Source organism: Lepus europaeus, chromosome 7, assembly GCF_033115175.1.
Source record: "Lepus europaeus isolate LE1 chromosome 7, mLepTim1.pri, whole genome shotgun sequence".
Taxonomy (NCBI): Eukaryota; Metazoa; Chordata; class Mammalia; order Lagomorpha; family Leporidae; genus Lepus; species Lepus europaeus.
Window position 1 is genome coordinate 50,943,769 of NC_084833.1, and position 22,705 is coordinate 50,966,473.

Here is a 22,705-nt window from a genome sequence, read left to right on the forward strand (position 1 = left end):
TTTTAACAATTTAACCAGTCATTTGCTGAAAGATATTTTAAGGTGTTTCCAGTCTTTTAAATTAACAAATTCAATAATGAAGGATCTTGCACTCATTTACCATTGATTTATTTTAAAGTTTTATTTTACTTATTTGAAAGGCAGAGTTACAGTCCGGGAGAGACAGAAAGGGGGAAATCTTCCATCCATTGGTTCACTCTCCAGATGGCCGCAATGGCAAGGGCTGGGCAGGACCAAAGCCAGGAGCCAGGAGCTCCATCTGGGTCTCCCATGTGGGTGCATTGGCCCCAAAGACTTGGGCTGTCCTCTGCTGCTTTCCCAAGCACATTAGTAGGGAGCTGGATTGGAAGCAGGGCAGTTAGAGGAGCAGCCGGGACTAGAACCGGCATCCATGTGGGATGCCTGCGGCGCAGGTGGAGGTTTAACCTGCTGTGCCGCAGCGCTGGCCCCAGTAGGATAAATTTCTAAAAGTGAAATTGCTGGATCAAAGAGTATCTGTTTTAATTTTTTGTATGTTGATATACTTAGATCTTTATTCTTAACATAGAAATAGGAGTGTTTTGACTTTAAATGAAACTGCTTTTATTTGGCTTTTTGATTCGGCAATAGCAATTTATAATTAAAAATACTTATTCCAAGGGGATAACAGGAATTCTATTTTCTCTTTGTAGGATTTATTTATTTTACAGGCAGTGTGACAGAGACATCTTGAGAGAGGGAGAACTTCCATCTATTGATTTACTCCCTAAATGGCTGCCATAGCCTCGAACTCCATCCAGGTCTCCATGTGGGTTGCAGGGGTCCAAGCACTTGGGCCATCTTCCTTTGCTTTGCTGGCACATTATCAAGAAGCTGGATTGGAAGTGGAGCAGCTGGGGCTCAAACTGGTGCTTTGATACGAGGGGTGCTGGCGGTGCCAGTGGTGGCTTAACCTGTTGTGCCAAAATGATGGATTTCTTTATAAAACTGGTTCAGGCTATAAGCTTCATGTTAAAATGGCAGGTTAGAGAAAGTGTAATGACAGGGCTATTGCTTTGTAGTCAGACTGATTTAGACCCCAGTTGAACCAACTCACTGACATGGTGACCTTCAGCAATAACTGCTGCGTCTCAGTGGACTCATCTACAAAATAGGGATAATAAAATAGTAGCAGCCTAATAATAGAGTTGTTGTCTAGAACTGTTATATTTCATAGATCCTAACACCCATTCCCCTCCTATATTTTATTATCTCTGAATTTGAGATGTCCCATAATCAAAAGCATGTCATAGGTATATTGTTAGTTTTTTATTTTCTGACATATAAAATAATGATGGTTTTATAATTGGTGGCAATTTAGATTTGATGAAATAGAGTGAATTCATATAATGGAACAAGTGAACTGTACCAAGGCCAGGTATGGACAGAGGAAGTTTAGTGTGATGGGGAAAGTACTGGGGTGGGACTGTGCTTGGTGTGTCAGAAGGTGACCTTCTGCTGCAGTAGAAGTTTCAATCTATTTAGCACATAGGACCACCACTTAGTGGCAGGATAGCCGGAGTCCCGGCTGCTCCACTTCTGATCCAGTTTCCTGGGAAGGCTGCAGATAATGGCCCAAGTACTCCCACCTAAGTGGGAGAGCTGGATGAAGTTCCTGGCTTCTGGCTTGAGCCTGGTCCAGCCAGGCTGTTGTGGACATTTGGGGAATGAATTAGTGGATAAGAGCTCTCTCTCCCTCTCTTCTTTTAAATACATAAATCTTTTAAAAAGCAGGCAGAGATTTGAATATACATTCTACAAAGAAGATACACAAAAAGATGTCCTGTATCCCATTAAGAAAAAGTTCATTGAACTGCAGTGAGACTATTTTATACTCACTGGTATGGCAGTAGTCAGAATGATAGATATTTACTAACAAGTATAAGTCAGGCTATTGAAAAACTGGAACCCTCAAGTGCTGTCAGTAGGAATGTAAAATGGTACAGCTGCCGTGGAAAACGATGGCAGATCCTCAAAACATTAAATTTACCGAATAATCTAGCAGCTCTACTATTAGATACATACCCAAGAAAAATGAATGTACATGAGGGGTAGGCATTTGGCATGCAGTGAGTATGCTGCCTGGGACACCCACATCCCATATGGCAGTGCCTAGTTTGAGTCCTGGCTCCTCTGTTTCTGATGTAGCTTCCTGCTGATGTGTGCTTCAATGGCAGCAGGTGATGGCTTAAATACTTAGGTCTTCACTACCCATACAGGAAGCCTGGATTGAGTTCCTGGCTCCTGGCTTCAACATAACCCAGCCCTGGCTTTTGTGAGTTTTTGGAAAATGAACCAGCAAATGGAAGATCTCTCTGTCCCTTTGCCTTTCAAATAAAATGAAAATACTTAAAAAAAAAAAAAAAAAAGAAAGAAAAGAAAAGAAACCATAAAAACTTAGACATGCATGCCAGCATTGTTCATAATAGCCAAAGTGTTGCAACAACCCAAGTGTTCATCAGCTGATGATTGGATAAGTACAGTATATGGTATATGTTAGCGGCATATCACTAAACGGAAGGAGTAGTGAAGTGCTCATGCAAAGTGTGAGCTCAGATAGAATCTTAATGACGTGGGAAGTGAAGGAAGTCAGACACTAGAGCACGCGCAGTATGATTCTGTTTGTAGGAAATGTCTGGAACAGGCAAACTAGAAAGTAGGTTTGTGGTTGGTGGCTCTAGGACTGGGAAGGCTGGGGGAACTGGGGAACAATGGGTGTAACGATTCATTTTTGGGGTGGTGAAAACATTCTGGAATTAGTTGTGACGGTTGCACAATCTTGAGTGGTGTACGTGGATTACATTTTATGATATGTGATTTATGTCTCAATAATGCTTTTTAAAAAACAAATATCAAAAATGAAATCCTAGTTCAAAGAAGGGCCTAGGTTTCTTAGATTATCAATGTAAGACATGAGTTTAGAGTAGGAGTGGCCCAATTTATAAGAGCTCATGTTGGAGCTGAATTGATTTGAGAAAGAGGGAAGAGAAATGGTGGTATTGGGATTTTGGGGTGAAACAAGCATTCATCAACATTTTAGTGTCATGTCAAGGTCAGATGAATGACAAAGCTAAGGAAGACTCTACTTCCTGCCTCCACATCCATACTGACTCTGAAGTGGCCAGAATGACTTAGCCTACAGAGAGCACCCCAGGAGAAAAGGGAAGGAGCCTGAGGGAGGACCGCTCCTGGAGGTCAGTCTGTGCCCCAGAGGTCAGGGACTGCCTGGCCTGTTTGAGTGTCCCACAGAGGTTGGCCTTAGGCTGTTGCATCAGACAGAGGTAAGGAGGAAGGGGGTAGCCAGAGGGATGAGGAGGATGGAATAGATGTATAGACTCCCTTGGAAGACAAACTTTCAGTCAAGGGAAGAACCGAGAGAAACAAGAAAGGCCATGGTGTGAGAGAGAGAGACTGTATTGGGATTCCCTTGTGTCTTATGTACTGATGACGTGAGGTCTGTGTTAATGTCCGTGTGCCGTACACTGGAGGCATATAGAGCTCTCCCTGTTTGGCAGTTACTCCTGTCTGTGCCAGGCATCACTGTGCTTTAAAAAATTTTCAACTCTTTTTTTTTTTTAATTTTTATTATTTTTTTATTTTTTGACAGGCAGAGTGGACAGTGAGAGAGAGAGACAGAGAGAAAGGTCTTTCTTTTGCCGTTGGTTCACCCTCCAATGGCCGCCGAGGCTGGCGCGCTGCGGCCAGTGCACCGCGCTGATCCGATGGCAGGAGCCAGGTGCTTCTCCTGGTCTCCCATGGGGTGCAGGGCCCAAGCACTCGGGCCATCCTCCACTGCACTCCCTGGCCACAGCAGAGAGCTGGCCTGGAAGAGGGGCAACCGGGACAGGATGGGTGCCCCGACCGAGATTAGAACCCGGTGTGCCGGCGCCGCAAGGCGGAGGATTAGCCTAGTGAGCCGCGGCGCCGGCCAAAATTTTCAACTCTTAACTGTAGGCTTTATCTGATGACTGTACCCTGGTCCGTTAGACTTTATCTGGTGCCTGTTCCATGGTATGTGAGTAGGTCATTGACTTCTGGGTGCTCAGTGGCATCTGCGTACTGTGCCGGCTCTGAAGGATGTACAGCACCTGAGTTAGGTTTGTCTTACCAACGTGCAAAGGTTTGTTACAGGAACAGTAGCTGTAGTCGTGGCAGGGCCCCTTCCCTCTTGCTGCCCACTGACATTAAAAACTAAACATGTTTGTGTGATCTTGCTCCCCAGTGGGTCAGGAAGGATAAAGGCTGTAAAGACTAAGCACAGCTCCCTGGAGGTTTTTCAGAATGGTAGTTTGCTTCCCTGAATAATTATTATTCCTTCATAGACCCTAAAAGTTTCCTTTTTCTGTGCCTAAATGTTATTGAAGATTCATTTGGATTTAGAGTTTTGCTTTTGAAAAGAGCAAGCTCCCCTTGGTAGGTTGGGGTGGTAGTCACAGATCTCAGTGTCCACCTAGTGCCAGCTGGGTGAGCTTTCCCGAGGGAATTGATGTGATTTGGGAGGGGAGGAAGCAGTGCGAAGAGAGGTAGGTTTTTTTTTATTTTTATTTTTTTAAAATTTTTATTTATTTGACAGGTAGAGTTATAGATAGATAGATAGAGAGAGAGAGAGAGAGAGAGAGAGAAAGGTTTCCCCTTCCGTTGGTTCATTCCCCAAATGGCCACTAAGGCTGGCGCTGTGCCGATCCGAAGCCAGGAGCCAGGTGCTTCTCCTTGGTCTCCCATGTGGGTGCAGGGGCCCAAGCACTTGGGCTATCCTCCACTGCCTTCCTAGACTGGAAGAGGAACAACCGGGACTAGAACCGGCACCCATATGGGATGCGAGCACTGCAGGAAGAGGATTAACCAAGTGAGCTACGGCGCTGGCCTGGTAGATGTTTTTTATACCTAGAATGTTTTCAGAAGGGGGGTAAAGCCAAGGAAAAGCATGGATAATGGGGTGTACAAGAGGCATCCCAGAAAAGGCCTTTCCTCCTTATAATGCTTATCTAGGTCTGACTGTGTACTCTGGGAAAGGAAAATAAATTTTTTCATGTTTCTTCTTGGGCCAGATGACTCTGCTTCAGAGGTTAGACCTTGGGACTGATGCTGGCCAAAGCCCAAATTTCAATGGTAGCTTCTATGGTCTTGCCTTTGGACATAACCACAGTTTAGAAAAAATTTCCATGGGGAAATGAGCACCAAATAACAACTTAGAAATAAACCTTTGTAATAGAACCAGTTTATAAGTTGACTCTGTACTGTGCTTTTGTTGGTGGATCATTTATTTGCAACCAAATGCACAAGGTGCATTATCATGGCACAGAAGCTCAATGAAAGGCACAAGTTACATCAGGCAGTCCAAGATGGCAACACTGACCACAGGCTTCCCTAAGTTTTATTAGAAACTAAAAGGGTTATTGGACTTAGTATAGCTTTTTTTATTCTACATCAGAGTTCTGGGGGATGAATTATGAAGATCCTGTACCTGTAATTATACATGTTCCATTAAAATACTAATTTCTGTCAGGAGAAAATATGTACTTGAGTAAGGAATAACAAGCATGTCGGAAACATTTGATATAAAAATAAGGGAGGGTGTTGCAGGGAACAAAGGTTCTCTGTGGCTTGACAGCTGCTGTTAAAAAGTGACACAGGGAGGAACCCAGCTCTGGCTCCCAGCTGCCTGAAGTTGCTGCAGTCTTCTCTAGTGTTACCAGAGGAATTTGGGCTGCTCTTGTTTTGGAAAATAAAGGCTACTGATAGCTAACTAGGATCCCTTTTGGCTTGCAAAATTAATTCCTAACTCTCCACTACAGTCTTCATAATTATTGGGTTTCTCAACAGCTGATAGCTTGAGATTCCAACTCTGTACAAGGTAGTACACTGCTTGCACCAAGACAGCTTTAAAAAGGCATGAGGTAGGCTTTGGGGACATCAAGTCGTTCTATCTGTCCTGGGATATGTATAACAGGATTTTAACTGGAACTCCTAATCCATTTTAGTTTCTGTTGAAGTTCCAAAGATTGAGAATAAAACAGTGGATGCCAAATTATCCTCATTTCCAGGATTTACATAGAGAGTAGCCTTAAATTGGTTTGCACACTTAGCTCATACCTACCTCCATGGAACAAAGGTATTGAGAGTCAAGGATTCTGCACAAGAGTCCCACCTTAGGAACTCTCCCAGGAAACTCGCAGGCCCTCATGAAAAAGCATGAAGTCAGGTGCCATCGGCATGGCCTTTTAGACTCTTTGTTCTGCCCCTGGAGCTCTTCCCACTGTTTCCAGCTCCCACCTCAAGGAGCCAAGTACAGCCTTGTTAGGCGATGAAAGAGATGCACAACACAACGAAGGGGGAGGGAAGATGATGTGTGGCACCCTCACCTGCACCCTCACCACAGACTTGGCAGCTCAATCTAGGATGGAAAGAGCTTTAATTAAGATGAATATTGACTAATGCAGTAAGACACTCTGCCAGACATTTTAATTATTGAAATTATAGTGCTGTTAGTGCTGAAAGTGACTGAAGGAGAAAAAATATTGTGTGTGTGTGTGTGTATGTATAATCAGAGAATGATTGGAAAAATTTTGAGACTTGTTGTTGATTTCATTTAGGAGCAAGGAACTTCCAAGTCCAGAGAGGAACTCGGAAGAGAAGTTTTGTGCTTTTACTCTATTAGCTTACTGTACCAGTTACTTATACACATATATACACATACATGAAAGATGTTGTAAGTTTCAGTTATATGATAGACATCAAGCCTGGTGTACCTGTTATCCAGATCACTTTTCTTGATATTAAGACAATCATGTGAAGTTGGAAAAATCCAAACTATCATCACTTAAAAGCAAGACTATGTGAGTGTACCTCAAAGTATTTGTATAAAATGGAGTTTTTATTTTGGTACAAAAAGTTGAAATGTACTCATAGGAGTCTTCAAAAAGTTCATGAAAGTATGTATATGTATATATGTGGATTTCCAAATTTCTTGCATAAAATTAAACTTTCTTTTAATTCCATTTTCCACAAATTTTTTGAAGTATTCTCTTATGATATTTTTTCTTTTCTCAAGAATCCTACAAAGTGAGAATTATTTCCATCTTCGACACGGGAACTGAGGTTCAGATAGGTGAAATGAGCTATTCCGGTTTCTCCAGCTCCTGGCCCGTGTCACTCAGCCCTCAGGCTCTTTATGGTCTTCGCTGCTCACTCCCTACACAGCTCCACACACTCCACACAGTCATGGGGTGGGATGGTCCCAGCCTGCAAGGAGGGCCCACGGCAGCCCCTGGTGATCAGCGGCCCTTCGGTCCTGAGGAGCAGCTTTGTGCGCTTCCCCATCCCTGGGAGTGGGTGTTCCTTCATCTGCTGTCTGGGCTGCCCCACCTGAAGTAGGCAGTGGACTACGCCCTGCCTGCATTAGTCCAGTTCTCACCCTTTTCTGTTGAGGAAATAGCAGTTAGTGATTGTTAAATAAGTTGATACAAGGACTCAAAACCAGCAGGTTAGGAAGGCATCTGGATTCGGAACCCCTGCCTTTTTAAATCGTGCTGTCTCCAGTGAAGACTGTAAATGTCTATTTATAGAAAGCAAGCACTTGTAAAACCTCGTGTTGTGGTTTATTTTATAATTTTAAAACATAATACATGTTTTGTGACTGGGGTAATTATAAGGAAGTGTTGTCTTAAGAGGAACAGAAAATCACAGAATTTTGTGTGTAGACTGTTCCATGACCCTATTTCTCCACAGTGTGGGGGCAAAAGGTGAGCTGAGCAGTAGCCCAGGGAGAAGAAAAGAATGTGAATTTGTTAGCCTTGGTTCTTATTTTTCATGGTACTTTTTTTTCTTTTTTAAAGATTTATTTATTTATTTGAAAGGCCGAGTTACAGAGAGGCAGAGGCACAGAGAGAGAGAGGTCTTCCATCTGCTGGTTCACTTCCCAAATGGCTGCAATGGCTGGAGCTGGGCCAATCCAAAGCTAGGAGCCAGGAGCTTCTTCCAGGTCTCTTACGTAGGTGCAGGGGTCCAAGGACTTGGACCATCTTCCACTACTTTCCCAGGCCATAGCAGAAAGCTGGATCGAAAGTGGAGCAGCCGGGACCCGAACTGGCACCCATATGGGATAACAGCACTGCACGCAGCAGTTTTACCCCTCTTATGGTACTTTTATTCCTTCTTTTATAGGCTAATAAAGGGATGAAAATTTTGAAATTTTGGAAATTTTATTACATCAAGAATTCTAGAACATGAGCTTAGTATCAGACCTGAATTTAGATTATGGTTCTTCTACTTATTAGTTGGGTGACCTTGAAGAGGTAAGATAATTGTGTGATTCACATTAAAACAAATCTGTAATAGGATCTATCTATGGAAAGAGTCATTGTGAGGCCTAAATGAGAAAAAATATAAATTTTTAATTTTTAAAAAAGATTTGAGAGGCAGAGTTACAGATAGAGAGTGGGGAGAGACAGAGAGGTCATCCGTCTGTTGATTCATGCACCAGATGGCTGCAAAGGCTGGAGCTGGGCCAACCTGAAGTCATGAGCCAGGAGCTTCTTCTGGTTCTCCCACATGGGTGCAAGGGCCCAACCACTTGGGCCATCTTCTGCTGCTTTCCCAGGCCATAGCAGAGAGCTGGATCTGAAGAAGAGCAGCTGGGATATGAACTGGTACCTGTATGGGATGCCTGTGCTGTGCCTGCATAGTAGGCTTAGCTTACTATGTATGCTATAGCACTGGCCCCTGAGAAAATATATTTTATCAAGTAATAAAATGTAGCGTTTCCTGAGTTGCCTGACACATGGCAAATGCTCTGTCACTGGTGTCTGCTGTTGGTGTGATGGGGCCCTTTGACTTTCCCTTGGTGCGGTGAGTGTAGGCGTGGAGGCCTTGTGAGTGCCCCGCACCGCCAGAGGGGCAGAGCAGCCAAGCTGAGTAGCTGGTGCAGGAGCTGGGGGACTGGGGTTGCCTGTGGCTTGATGTTGAAGCAAGGAGCTTTTATTCAGTTGGGTGGGGAGATGGATGGACAATAGAGGTACATGTAAGATACATATGTTATTGAGAAAAAGAGGGAGGGAAAGAAAAAGAAACTGGAGAATGTCTGGGTAAGGAAATAAAGCTGAGATTTCTAGGTCATTTGGCCTTGAAGAGTGAAGTGAAAGCTCAGGATTAAAAAAAAAAATTCCCATATCCTCTGTCCTTGATTTGAATCCTTCTGTAGTGCTTATGTGCTCCCACCAGATTTCTAAGAAGTTACTTTCAGTATGAAAATTCTCAAGTAGAAGCAGAAGTTCAGTGTACAATATAACATGGATCTGGGTTGCTTGTTTAATCTTTTCCCTCCCTCTGTCCTCCCCTTCCTTTGCCCTGTGGTTTTACAGGACCTCTGAGACTCCTGAGGGTGGCGCTGTGCTCAGGCATGCCCTGTCATTTGTTTGCAACCCTTGTGCTACCTTAGACCTAGCCTGTCTTTTTGCCTTGTTAACCTGTGTGCAGAATCTGCACTGAGTCCCCAGTCCCAGTGTGTAGAGCAGGCACCGCTTTGTGGCAGTGCTGGGAACTGCACCTTCCCCAGGACCAAGGGATTTTTTACTCGCTGAAGGGCCTTCATCCTCTTTCCTCTGTTTCCCTCTTTCTCCAGTTGGAACGCGGTGAGTTGGGCTTTGGAAGTTAATCAGAGCTCTTGTTGTACAGTCTAATGACATAGTCAGGAATAACTTCCTGGTTTATTACACCATAATACTTTGGTGTTATTAGTGGCTTCAAAAAGGGCTCCTGACAGCCTTGTCCAGATCAGATTTTATTGAGGAAGCAGATCTCTCTTTTAAATGGAACAGCTTCCCTGATCCTAAAAGGATCTCCACATCTCCAAACAACCTGTAAGAGGCTGAATCCATTTGCTGTTCCTACTACTTGCAAGACATCCTGCTCTTTGTTTATTTGGTTTGAAAGGCAGGCAGGCAGGCAGGCAAGGAGGGGGGAGGAGGAGGAGGAGAAGGAGAAGAAATCAGACTCCCATTTGCTGATATAGTTGCAAATGGCCACAACAGCTGAGGTTGGGCCAGGCTGAAGGCAGGAGTGTGGAACTTATTCTGGATCTCTTATATGGGTGGCAGGGACTCAAGTATGTCTGCTGCCTCCTAGGGTGTTCATTAGCAGGAAGTTGAGCTTGGTGGACTTGAACCAGGCACTGTGGAGTCTTGCCCGCCCAGCATCCCACCCCTTGAAGGGGCATTTCCTTGCTTCTGGTTAGGCTCCTTCTCCTTCACTGTGTTCTTCTGGACCCTTGGCTCCACCCTCCTGCGTGCATTTGCTGAATCCCCGCTGTCTCAAGGCAATTGCTGTGCTTGCTTTTTCTTTTTTCTTGCTTTCTTTCACAGAATACTCTTTCTGGGTTGTGGTTGGCAACTTTTTTCAACTTTAGGAGCGAGATTGTTTTCTTTCCTGGCAAATGGCTGGGACAGTATGTTTATAAGTGACTGTACACGTAGTTCCTATACATAAGTGCAGTGCTAACTGCTTAGCTTTTGTTGCCTTCTGAGCAAGCTGGGTATTGGTATTTCACGCTAGTTCGCTTCTTTGGCAGTGAACTTACTAATGTATTTAACGGTCCCAGCCCCCCGCTCCCAGCTATAGTAATCTCTCAGGTGCTAAATGCTGTATGACAGATAGTAGGCTCTGTGGCATTAGAGACCTTGTCCACACAGCACCTATAGTGGTTACTCCCTCCATAACTGTTGAACAAACGAAGCAGATCAAGGGAACAAGAACCACTGGTGGAACATGTTTCAGCTGGTGGGAAATATGGCTTTGAATGGTCCAGCACAGATCAAACTGGAGGGCTTTGGGTACTATGCAAAGGAACTCCTGATCCTGTAAGCAGCAGGGAGCCATTTAATTTATATATCCTGTAGACGTACAACTCATATGTGTACAAAAAAGTGTAAGGTAGCTTGATGGATTTCTTTTTATGGGTATGCCTGTGAAATTATTGCTCAGGTCCAAAAACTATTTCCTGAACTCTAGGTGGGGAGCTTGTGTCCTAATTTGCAATATTTAGATATCAAGTCTCAGTGATAACCTGGTTGGTCTGTGATGTGACCAGGATTGGAATTAGCATAGCTGCTCCCATTATCAGCGAGCCTTCTTACTTGAATAACAATACTAGCTAAGACCATCTAACTTGATTCTTATGATTGACATTAATGATCATTACGTATTGGCACTTTACTATATTTTACTTGCTCTGCAAGAGTGTTATTCCTGTTTTATAGTTATTCAAGTTTATTTTTAAAAATTGATTTATTTATTTGGAAGGCAGAGTTAGAGAGAGAGCGGTCTTGCATCTGCTGGGTCACTCCCCAAGATGGCTGCAAAGGTCAGACCTGGGCCAGGCTGAAGCCAGTAAACTTCAGGAGCTTCATCCGGGTCACCCACGTGGGTAAAGGAGGTCAAGTGCTTGGGTCATCTTTTGCTGCTTTCCCAGGCTCATTAACAAACCAGCGCCCACATGGGATGCTGGCATTGCAGGGGACGGCTTTACCCACTATGCCACAGTGCCAGCCCCTCAGGATTGTTTTGATTCCTGTTTATTTTTAAATGGGAACGAGGTAGTGGTAGAGGTGGATCTCTAATAAAGCTATTGCTGTTGGTATTTCTCTTACCACTTGTTTAATAAATCATGAGCTTAAGTGAAGATGTCAAGAAAGAAATAGACTTGATATCTAAATATTGCAAATTAGGACACAAGCTCCCCACCTAGAGTTCAGGAAATAGTTTTTGGACCTGAGCAATAATTTCACAGGCATACCCATAAAAAGAAATCCATCAAGCTACCTTACACTTTTTTGTACACATATGAGTTGTACGTCTACGGGATATATAAATTAAATTTTGGATACTGAATTCTGTGATTAAAGTTATTCCTAAAATATAAATAAAATGTGGAAAAGATCCTTCAACAAAAAAAGAAATTGTGAAGATGGTGGGTAACTGGTTATCAGGATCTCCCTTTGCTCCCCTGCCCAGCCAGAGATTTCTTTCCTGTCCTGTTGAGAACTGAGCAGCTCTCTGGAGACTGCAGGAGGCACCTCGCTGGGGCTGTTGCTTCAGAGCACTCACTGCCTCCTTGCTTGAAGAATGGCCGCACACCCTTGATGCTGGTTCCCAGCTCTGAACTGCCTTCCTCCAGCTCCCTGGGATTTTGTAACGAGCCCATGGGAAAATGGGCTTGAGGGAGGCCGGAGTGAGTAGAGGGAGGGAGATACTCAGCACAAAAGAAGGGCGGGGTCCCTGGCCTAGTCAGTGACCTTCTGTAAGAAGGGAAATGCATTCTTTCTCAGATTATTATTGTTTATTTTAAAATATATTTTAAAAGGAAATTGGAAAATGTTTGCTAAGATGCCTTAGAAGATACTACATAGGAGGTTTGGACAGTGGAAAAGAGAAGTAGATTTAACATAAGTTATCAATGGAAGTGTGTGGTTCCTTGCATGAAGAAATCGTAAAATGTTGTTTTGAAATACATAGGCAGCTGGAATAGGACAAAGTGTGAAAAGAGATGATGGGGAGGGAATGTACCAGGCTCTTTCTGTTATCTATTTATTCCTGGCTACTTTTGTTCCTTGAACTGATGTTTTTATAAATTCAATTAAATCAGAATTATAACTTACTGGTTTTTAAAAAAAATTCTTTAAAAAACTTCAGATCTAGATTCTTAGCTTTCTATGGTTCTGAAAGAAAGTGCAGTAGCTCTTTTGCAATCTTTCAGATATGAAGTTGAGATATTTAGTACCTTTTCTTCACTAGGAAGGTACTCTGAAGATACTTCTATTCAATGAAAAGATTTTGATTAGTTCCAGTGAGAAGAATTTGATAAGCGAAGTTGACATTGGGAGTCGGGCAGGCACATAACGGTACACTTTTCTTTTTTACAGTCATATTTCGTCACGGATTATGATCCGACCATTGAAGATTCCTACACAAAGCAGTGTGTGATAGACGACAGAGCTGCCCGGTTAGATAGTAAGTAAACTTCCGTTACTTGATGGTTCACATACGTTGTATTTTTCAAAAACAAGCCCCATGGTACTGCTAGTATTAATTATAGTAAAATTGAACTAGATAGTCTTGAACTCAGGCCCATCTCTTTCCTTAGTTTTGGTTGATGGATCTGCATATTGACCATTTCAGTTAGTGAAAAGTAAACCAGTAATTGGAGTGATTTTGTTTTGTCTTACTGTGAGCTGTTGATTTTGTATTTATTGGGACAACTGGAAAAAAAAGATGTCAAGGTCTTTTTTTTTTTTTTTGGACAGGCAGAGTGGATAGTGAGAGAGAGACAGAGAGAAAGGTCTTCCTTTTTGCCGTTGGTTCACCCTCCAATGGCCGCTGCGGCCGGCGCATCTTGCTGATCTGGAGCCAGGAGCCAGGTGCTTCCTCCTGGTCTCCCATGCGGGTGCAGGGCCCAAGGACTTGGGCCATCCTCCACTGCACTCCCAGGCCACAGCAGAGAGCTGGCCTGGAAGAGGGGCAACTGGGATAGAATCCGGCTCCCCGACTGGAACTAGAACCCGGTGTGCCGGCGCCGCAAGGTGGAGGATTAGCCTGTTAAGCCACGGCGCCGGCCAGATGTCAAGGTCTTAGCTCTTCCTACCTTTTGTGGGGGAAGTACATTTAGGACAGGTTTAATATCTGTTAATTTAGAATTTATAATACAGAGGCTTTAATTGAACAATTAGTGTTTTGTGCTTGATTAAATATCCCTCTACAAAATAAAGTCCTACTCTTTTAACATATATGATTCTTTTCTTCACAGAGACCAATAAATACATTAGTACCTATGCTAAGTATGGTATGGAGGCCAGAGTAGGTAGGGGACTAACAACTACAATTTGTTTCTTGAATTTACAGGTATCTTTTTCAGGTCTTCCCATGGTGGGGATAAAATATCCAAGTGATTTCAGAGGTTATCTGACATCATCTGCTTCCATGGGTTTGATATTTTTAACCTTGTAATTGGGATGCTAATGTATTCAAACCACAAAATCAATCTGTACTGGTGAAGATAAGCGCTTAAACTGTCTGCTGTTAGAACACTTTGTCTTTAGTGTTGAGACTGAAGCACTCAGAGGATGCCCTTTGCTTCCTGGACCAAGTGTGAGGCCACCCAGAGGACATGTGTGAGAGGGCCTGCCCTTGGGAGGAGCAGTTGATAAAATAAAACACAAACACAAATCCATTTGTTTTTTCTTTAGTTTTGGATACAGCAGGACAAGAGGAGTTTGGAGCCATGAGAGAACAGTATATGAGGACCGGTGAGGGTTTCCTGTTGGTCTTTTCAGTCACAGATAGAGGCAGGTTCGTATCAATATTAAAATGGAGATCTACTTTTCCTGTCTGCATCACTGTTCTGTTGAATTTGAATTTTCTTGTTATTATAAAAAAAGAAATGTAATAAATGGGATGTGGGACTTGCTGAATTCTGATACTTGACCAGAATAATTAATTTGTATCTTTTTGTTGTTGTTTAGTTTTGAAGAAATCTATAAATTTCAGAGACAGATTCTCAGAGTAAAGGATCGTGATGAGTTTCCAATGATTTTAATTGGTAATAAAGCAGATCTGGATCATCAAAGACAGGTGAGAAGGAATTCTACTAGGAAACCAATTATTTAAATAGTAATCATGTAATTGAACTGAAAGATTTATGAAACAATTAAGTCCTATGACCAAAAAATTGCAAGTGTTTATAGCTGAGTCTGGCACACTGGATCTTACAGAAGTCATAATTGGTATAAAATAAAAAGTGTATTTGGAGAAATTAAAACTTTCACAGTCTTACAGAAAATTTCAGAAGACTATAACCCTGCAAATATTACTAGCTCCATTCAAAAGTAATAATTTCTTGGGTAACATCTAGAACTCTTTATTTAGTTAGATAATCTTATTTTTTAAGAGGTTTATTTGTTTATTTGAAAGAGTTTCAGAAAAGGAGAGACAGACAGAGGTCTTCATCCTCTGGTTCACTCCCCAGATAGCCACAACTGCCATAATAGGGCCAGGCTGAAGCCAGGAGCCAGGAGCTTCTTCCACCCCTCCCAAGTGGGTACAGGGGCCCAAGCACTTGGGCCATTTTCCATTGCTTTCCTAGGAACATTAGCAGGGAGCTGGGTGGGAAGTGGAGCAGCTGGGACACAAAACTGTGCCCATGTGGGATGCCAGCTCCACAGATGTCAGCTTTACCTGCTATACCACAAAGCTGGCCCCTTGTTAGATAATTTTACTCCTAAATACTGAATTTATTCAGTGTTAATACTAGCTTGCCTTCATTTAGAGGATGGTTTTAATTTAAATTATAGTTTTAGAAATTTTTTCTTAAGTCCCTATCATGACCAAGTTTTCTACTGATTCTTTCTATTGGCTGGATCTAATAAGTAGAAGCCTGTACTAGCTACTATAACTAGTAACCTGTGTTCAGTATTTAGTTGCAGACTACTTTATTCTCATTTCTTTCTTTCCTGTTTGGAGATTTCCTACTTGCCTACTTACTGAAAGCTTTACTATATTGTACATTAATCTTTCTGTGGGGGAAGAGCAAGACCAGTATAAATTAATACAGGATTGACATCATTTGGGAGGTTTGTTTTGTCTTCTTTTCTTTTAGGACTTTAGCCTCTACTCAATATCTAGAACATTATTGTTTAAATATTGTTTTGCTGGTATTTAATTACTTGTGTTTTTGTAGCACCTATGCAAGTAGATTTTTAAGATTTTATTTGAAAAGTGCAAACATGAGGAACCATTTTATTCTCTTTCATTTTATGTTGTATTTGTAAAATGTTATTGGAGGTGTAAAACATAAGCTTAAAAGAATGATATATTACTCTAATGCTAAGATTAAGAAATGTTTACTGATGATCTGGCTTATAGAATAAATTTTCCTGTTAGTTCTCGTTTAAATCTGAATTATTAAAGTTAAGGTGACCATTTTTTATCTTCATTTTTAAGAAGAGATTTACTTATTTATTCGAAAGGCAGTGTTACAGAGAGACAGAGACAGAGAAAGATCTTCCATCCGCTGGTGCACTCCCTAAATGGCCATAATGGCTGGAGCTGGGCCGATCTGAAGCCAGGAGCCAGGAGCTTCTTCTGGGTCTCCCAATTGGGTGGCAGGATCCCAAGTATTTTGGCCATCTTCTGCAGCTTTTCCTAGGTCATTACTAGGGAGCTGAATCAGAAGTGGAGCAGCTGGGACATGAACCATCACCCATATGGGATGCCAGTGTTGCAGGTGGTGGCTTAACCTGCCAAGCCACAATGCTGGCCCAAGAGTTATTTTTAAGTCATCTGTATACTGAAGGTTGCCTGTATATGTGGTATGCAGTTTCCATCTGTCTGCAGGTATGCAGCTTACATGGCAGTGAGGTACAATTAGTTTCAAAAATTTCTTGCACCAAAATAAACTTCTCTTTTAATTCCATTTTCTATAAACTTTTTAAAGTACCCTTGTAAACCACAGGATTCTGAGTTTTTTCATGTGGGGCTGGGTGTTATAATACAGAGTTAAGTCACTGATTGTAATACTGGCAGCCAATATCACAGTGCTTTACTTCAGAGCCGGCTTCCTGCTAATGGGCTCAGGAGGCAACAGAAGGTGGCCCAAGTACTTGGGCCTTGCCACCTACCTATATGGGAGACTAGAGTGGAGTTCCTGTCTTTGCTCTGGATCAAACCCTGCTGTTGTGGCCATTTGGGGAGTGGACTGATGGAGAGAGGATCTCTGTCTCTTCTCTCTCTGTTGCTCTGCCTTTCAAATAAATAAATAATTTCATGTAAGTTTTTTTTTTTTTAAATAAAAATATTAGATAAGAATAAAAAAGGTGGGAGGAACAATACAGGAAATTTATCTTATATACATTCATCACTTGAAAGATATGTGCTATTAGCTTAGAGTAAATTCTTTTGTGTTGATTTTCCTCCCTAAACTGTACGCATAGATATACATCATATGTACACCAGAAAGCTCAGATGTATATCCAAAGGAGAAAAACAAGAGGCTGAATTGTGATTACTCAATTTTCTGCTTATTTATATAGAGCTTATTTGCTGAAGCATTTTATTCCTCCCTTTACCTTGTCTGTTTTCTCTTTTCTGTGTTCCTTTGCACCTGCACTTGGGAATGTTGACTGCTCTCAGTTAGGACCACTAACCTTATGTGGGCTTTTAGTGTGGAATGAAAGCCCTGCTATATTTCCCTGGTCTATTCATTTCCCACTTATTTGGATAGTTACTGCTTACATTTTTTTCCAAGTCTAAAAGATTATTTATTAATTTGAAAAGTAGAGTGACAGATGAGGAGAGACAGAGATTTTCCATCCACTGATTCACTCCCCAAATGGCTGTAGTGCCTGGAGCTGGCCAGGCGAAAGCCAGGAGCCTGGAACTCCATCCAACTCTTCCACATGGGTGGAAGGGCCCAAGTACTTGGACCATCTTCCACTGCCTTCCCAGGCTCATTACCTGGGAGCTGGATCAAAAGCAGAGCAAGTGGGACTCTTAATTGGCGCTCCAATATGAGATGCCGATTCCCAGCCTGCTACACAATAGCAGCCCACGCTTACGTTTTTATTCTTCAAGCTAATATATATTTCTTCCCCTCCTCCTCTTTCTTAGCCGATGAGCAATATTTTCCTATTTCACTGAGAAATTTCTACACGTTCCCACCTACACTTTTACTAACCCAAGGGCACACATACCCCATCAAGTCTGTCTTCTACTTACATGGATAAACGTCACCTAATAAGAACAGCCTCTCTACTAGGCACTGGCTCTCACTTCTTTTCACTTACTTGTGGACATCATTGCAGCAGTTGTTCCATTTGAGTTGTTATTTCCCACCTGCATGATCCTGCCCATCAGCATGCAACATCTTACAGTGTCTCTCATTGAAACAAAAAATAAATGCAGCAAAAATGTTTAATCTTACATTCCCCTTACATTTTTTTCTGCTCCCTCAGTAGCAAAACTTCTTAAACTCATTTTCCTGCTGCTCTTGCATGTACTGGCATCAGACACTCAGTGCCATGGTCAAGGTCATCACTTACGTAAATGTCAGTAACATTTGACACAGTGATCACTCTCCTTTTGAAACAGTTTCTTTTCTTGATTCTGAGATTCTATTCCCCACTCTTCCTGCCTCCTCCCCAATGTCTCATAAAGGCTTCTCTTCATCTCCCCATCCTTCTAGAGTGTTTCATGGCTCCAGATTGCACTCCTCTAATCTTAGGGTATACAAGCATGCCTTACCTCCAAGGGTTGAGGAGCATACTCAATACATCTGAAATTGAGATGCTATACTAAAGATGTGTACCTTTTTAAAGTCTCTTTGGAAGTAAAAGTGATGTTCCTTAATGTCCTAGCACCTTCTTTTGCACTGTCAACTCAACCCAGATAGGCCACAGGCGTGGTCTAGTAAAAGCTTTTCCCCCTGCTTAGAGGTGTTTTATATTTGGTCCTAAGTTATTATTTTTAAAGGTTTACTTATTTATTTGAAAGGTGGAGTTACAGAGAGGGAGAGGCAGAGAGAGAGAGAGAGAGAGAGAGAGAGAGAAAGAGAGAAGGAAAGTCTTCTATTTGCTAGTTTACTTTGCAGATGGCTGCAGCGGCCATGGCTGGGTCAGACTAATCTAAGAACCAGGAGCTTCTTCTAGGTCTCCCACATGGGTGCAGGGCCCAAGCATTTGAGCCATCCTCTGCTGCTTTTCCCAGGCTATCAGCAGGGTGTTAGATCAGAAGTAGAGCAGCCGGGACTCAAACTGGTGCCCATATGGGATGCCAACACTGCAGGCGATGGCTTAACCCGCTATGCCACTGCACCTGCCCCTGGTCCTAAGTTCTTACTCAGTAACCAGTCTGGATTGCTCTGAGTTGCTGACCCAGCTTGTTCTTTTCTGCCTTTGTCTTCAATGTGATCCTTTGGACTTTGTTCACTTCTAGCCAGTTCCTCTTTTTAAGATTTTTATTTATATACTTTTATTTGAAAGGTATGGCGAAAGAGGTAGACAAACAGATAAACTGAGATCTTCTGTCCACTCCCCAAATGCCCACAATAACTGATCTGGGCCAGGCTGAAGCCAGGAGCTTGGAACCCCATCTGGAGCTCTGATGTGTGTGCCAGGGGCATGGACCCAAGCATTCAGACTTTCACCTGCTGCCTGCCAGGCTGCATATTAGTAGGGAACTGGAATCGGAGGTGGACCCAAGACCATTACCTAAGCACTTTGACATGCAATGCAGGTGTCCCAAGTGACATCCCCACCACTGTGCCAGATGCCCACCCCTGGCCAGTTTCTTTTGTTCTTTGAATTTGTGGGTGATCCCTGGGTGTACCTACCACTGGCTTCCGAGATTCTGAACCCCGTCAAAGGCAGGGAGCAGTCTGTAAAGGCTCTGCTTCCTTCCTTTTGACTTCCATTTCTCTGTGGACTTCTTTATTCCTTCCAGCCATTTATCCAGTATTTATTGAATACTGGATATTCAATATTATGATTGAATATTTAAGATTTACTGAATGTTGAACCTTTCCTGGGCTCTGATGATACAGTAGACAAAAGTCCCTGAAGTTTGTATTCAATAAAGAGAGATCTGTAAAATTTGAACGGTTGGTTCGTGTTATCAACCATTTGTGCCCTTAGAGATACTTGGATTATTTTGTTTATCTTGTCAAAGATGTAGGAAGAAAATAGAGGCAAATGGTTTGCTTCCTCTTGCTGAAATATGAAAGTAGATAAATATGACAGCACATTGATTCTGAAATCTTATACATTAGAATGTGGACTTGGTGTGTGGATTTCATAGTATATTTATGTCACGTTCCTTATCCTTGTCAGTCCTGTCTGGAAATCAGCTGTTTTTTTTGCCTTTTTATTTTTTCTACCTTTCTCTCTCTTCTTTACTGCCACTCTCCTTTCCTCCTGTTAGTTGCTCACATGCCAATGACCAGCACTAGTTGGAAGAAGAAACTCCTTATACTTATAATGATAGATACCAAGTATAACCACCCACTTCTGTCAGTACCTGGACCACAGTGTGCCCCCAAACAGCCTCCTATGAAAAGGAATCCTCTCTCAGATAACATAGAGTCCTCCAGCCTTATCTGTTTATGTCTTTGTGCATCTTAAAGATTTGTAAAACATTGAATGTAGGTGCCATGAACACTTCTCAGTGTGGACTGGTCAGTTTTGTTCATGTTTTACCCTTAGCATATAGAACAAAGGTATGTGCTCAATAAATATTTGTTGAATGGATGAATCTAGGCATCTGTGTATAAGATGTGATGTTAATGAGATGATTCTTTTTACTTAGTAGGTGTTTTTGAAAACAAATTTTGCTTCTGTAAATTTTATTAACTGACATATTCCTAAGAGTGTTACAAGTATTCTAGTTTATTCCCATGAATCCAGTTTGCTTGAATATAATTGCTTTTATTCCCATGTTTTCCTTCTCTATTTAGAAATATATGGTACTAGCTAAGCTATTATTGTGGATTTCTGCTAATATTTATGTGCCCTTTACCTGAGTCTCATTTGGAAGTTCCTATACCTGGTCTGTGGATTTGTTCCATCAGATTCACCTTGATGTTTAAAACAAAGTATTTCTGGACAGGACTCAAAACTACCATGTCAGAATATTCAGGGAAAAAAAAAGAATATTCAGTAGATGAGGTTTGGTATATTTGGTATCATCTTTATCAGTTTCTTTGGTTCAGAAACCTCTAGGAAATACTTATTTGTATAGCTTCTGATCTTCTGACTTCTAGCTTCACAGTGCTGTGGTTCTGTTCTGTGTTGTCTTTCTTGTTTGTTTTGGTTGAAGCAGTGCTATTTCTACTTGTTAATTAAAAATGTGCTATATCAGTGAGCTCAAAAGCAGCTTTACATGTGGTTAGAGATCTCTTGACCAGAAATGTTCGTACAAACTGTTGACCTTGATTCCTGGAAGAAAGTGATGTGAAACTGTGCTTTAAAAATACTTAAATGAAACATGTAAACAACCTTAGCAAAGGGATTGTTTTATTATCCAGCCATGAATGCATTAATTTTTCTTAACTTGAACTATCTGTGAAGATGAGTTATTTGTCATTCCTCCTTCTCAGTACACTGTACATGACAGAGTAAGAGGAGGTACCTTTCTGAGGAATAATTGACCTGAAAGACAAGTAGTAAAACTTGAGGATACATTTTTCCCTCCCCAAATCAAATTTATATTAATTAATAATTTAGTGAAATTGACCTACCTATTTTTACTTTATATTTTATTTCAGGATGTAGTTATTTAAATTGGCCATATTCCTTTTACTTAACACATGTTTATTTAGTCAACTGCTTGCTATGTGCTCTTCTTAGCCCTGGGTACATCAAGACAAATCTGCTTTACTTCCAGCCTCAGAAGCCATCTCGAGATGGTTGGCAGATGAGAACAAAACCCAAAATTGCAGTGTGATATATTAAGAGCTTTTGCAGTGGTAACCATAGACTGTGATGGGAGCCATGACAAAGTTCTTACTATAAAACGTCAACACTAGGAGGAAGTTTCTAACTGTTTGAATCTTAGGGAAAATTAATAAGAGAGAAATTGAGAGTATAGAGTTGAGAGGGAAGGGATGACATCCCAGGAAGAAGAAACAGAATTTGTGACAACATGGGGGTGTTTTTATAGGAAGGAATTTACCACTTCAAGTTTTCTTAAAATAGGGATTGTCTTTCTCAGTTGGTGGCTCTGTGAAGCTTTCTCTTACTTGGCTTCCTTCCTTACTGCTAATTGCTTGCATAATTTGATTGATTTATATTTCAAACCCATAGACCTTATGGTACATATATTATTTTGAAGCGAGGCCAGGTAAATTTAAAAGTTACATAAACTTGATTATAGCAGTGCTATATGGAATTTGCCCTCTGCACTGTTGGAATGTAACACAGGGGCAAACTGTTATAAAGTAATCACTGGATGTGTATTCATTAAAGTAATAAAGATACTATATTGAGTGTTGCTGCATTTTGGGGATGGATTATTAAATTTGGAGAACAAACAACCTGAAAAGATTAGAGAGAGAATAATGCCTTCAACTCATGGGGGCCAGGAATAATTCATATGTTGGGCAATCAGAAAACTTCATATTTTTGGGGGTATTAGATAATATGCTCTGAAGGATTTTATCCCAGTAGTGAGGCAAATTAGCACTAGACTAAATGCTATTCTGGCACTCTATAACAAAATCTAAACTGAAGGGATCAAACTGTTCCCAAATTACTTAACTGGATCCTAGGAGTAAGCTCAATGATATGTCTGGGAGTATAAAATATCCAGTATCTGTAATAGGTAAAAGTCCTAGTTATCTACTCAAAAATTACCAGGAATATAAAGAAGCAGGGAAATATGATTTATAAGGACAAGACAGATCAGTTAATAGAAACAGACTCAACAGAGTCAGAGATGATAGAATGTTATTAAAACAGTTATTCCAGGGCCAGCGCTGTGGTGCAGTGGGTTAACGCCTTGGCCTGAAGCACTGGCATCTCATATTTGTGCCGGTTCGAGTCCTGGTGCTCTAGGAAGAAGCTCTTGGCTCCTGGTTTTGGACTGATGCAGCTCCAGCCGTTGCGGCCAATTGGGGAGTGAAACAGTGGATGGAAGATCTCTCTCTCTCTGC

General features: G+C 41.7%; 1 protein-coding gene across 1 annotated transcript in view; it reads left to right on the plus strand.

Annotated features, from left to right (window-relative positions):
• Window positions 1-22,705, plus strand: part of RRAS2 (RAS related 2) — an 86,574-nt gene that overhangs the window by 53,896 nt on the left and 9,973 nt on the right. The window contains exons 2-4 of the mRNA XM_062196459.1: window positions 12,933-13,020; window positions 14,253-14,355; window positions 14,529-14,637. Coding sequence (XP_062052443.1) covers window positions 12,933-13,020; window positions 14,253-14,355; window positions 14,529-14,637 — 300 coding nt within the window. The remainder of the gene's footprint in view (window positions 1-12,932; window positions 13,021-14,252; window positions 14,356-14,528; window positions 14,638-22,705) is intronic.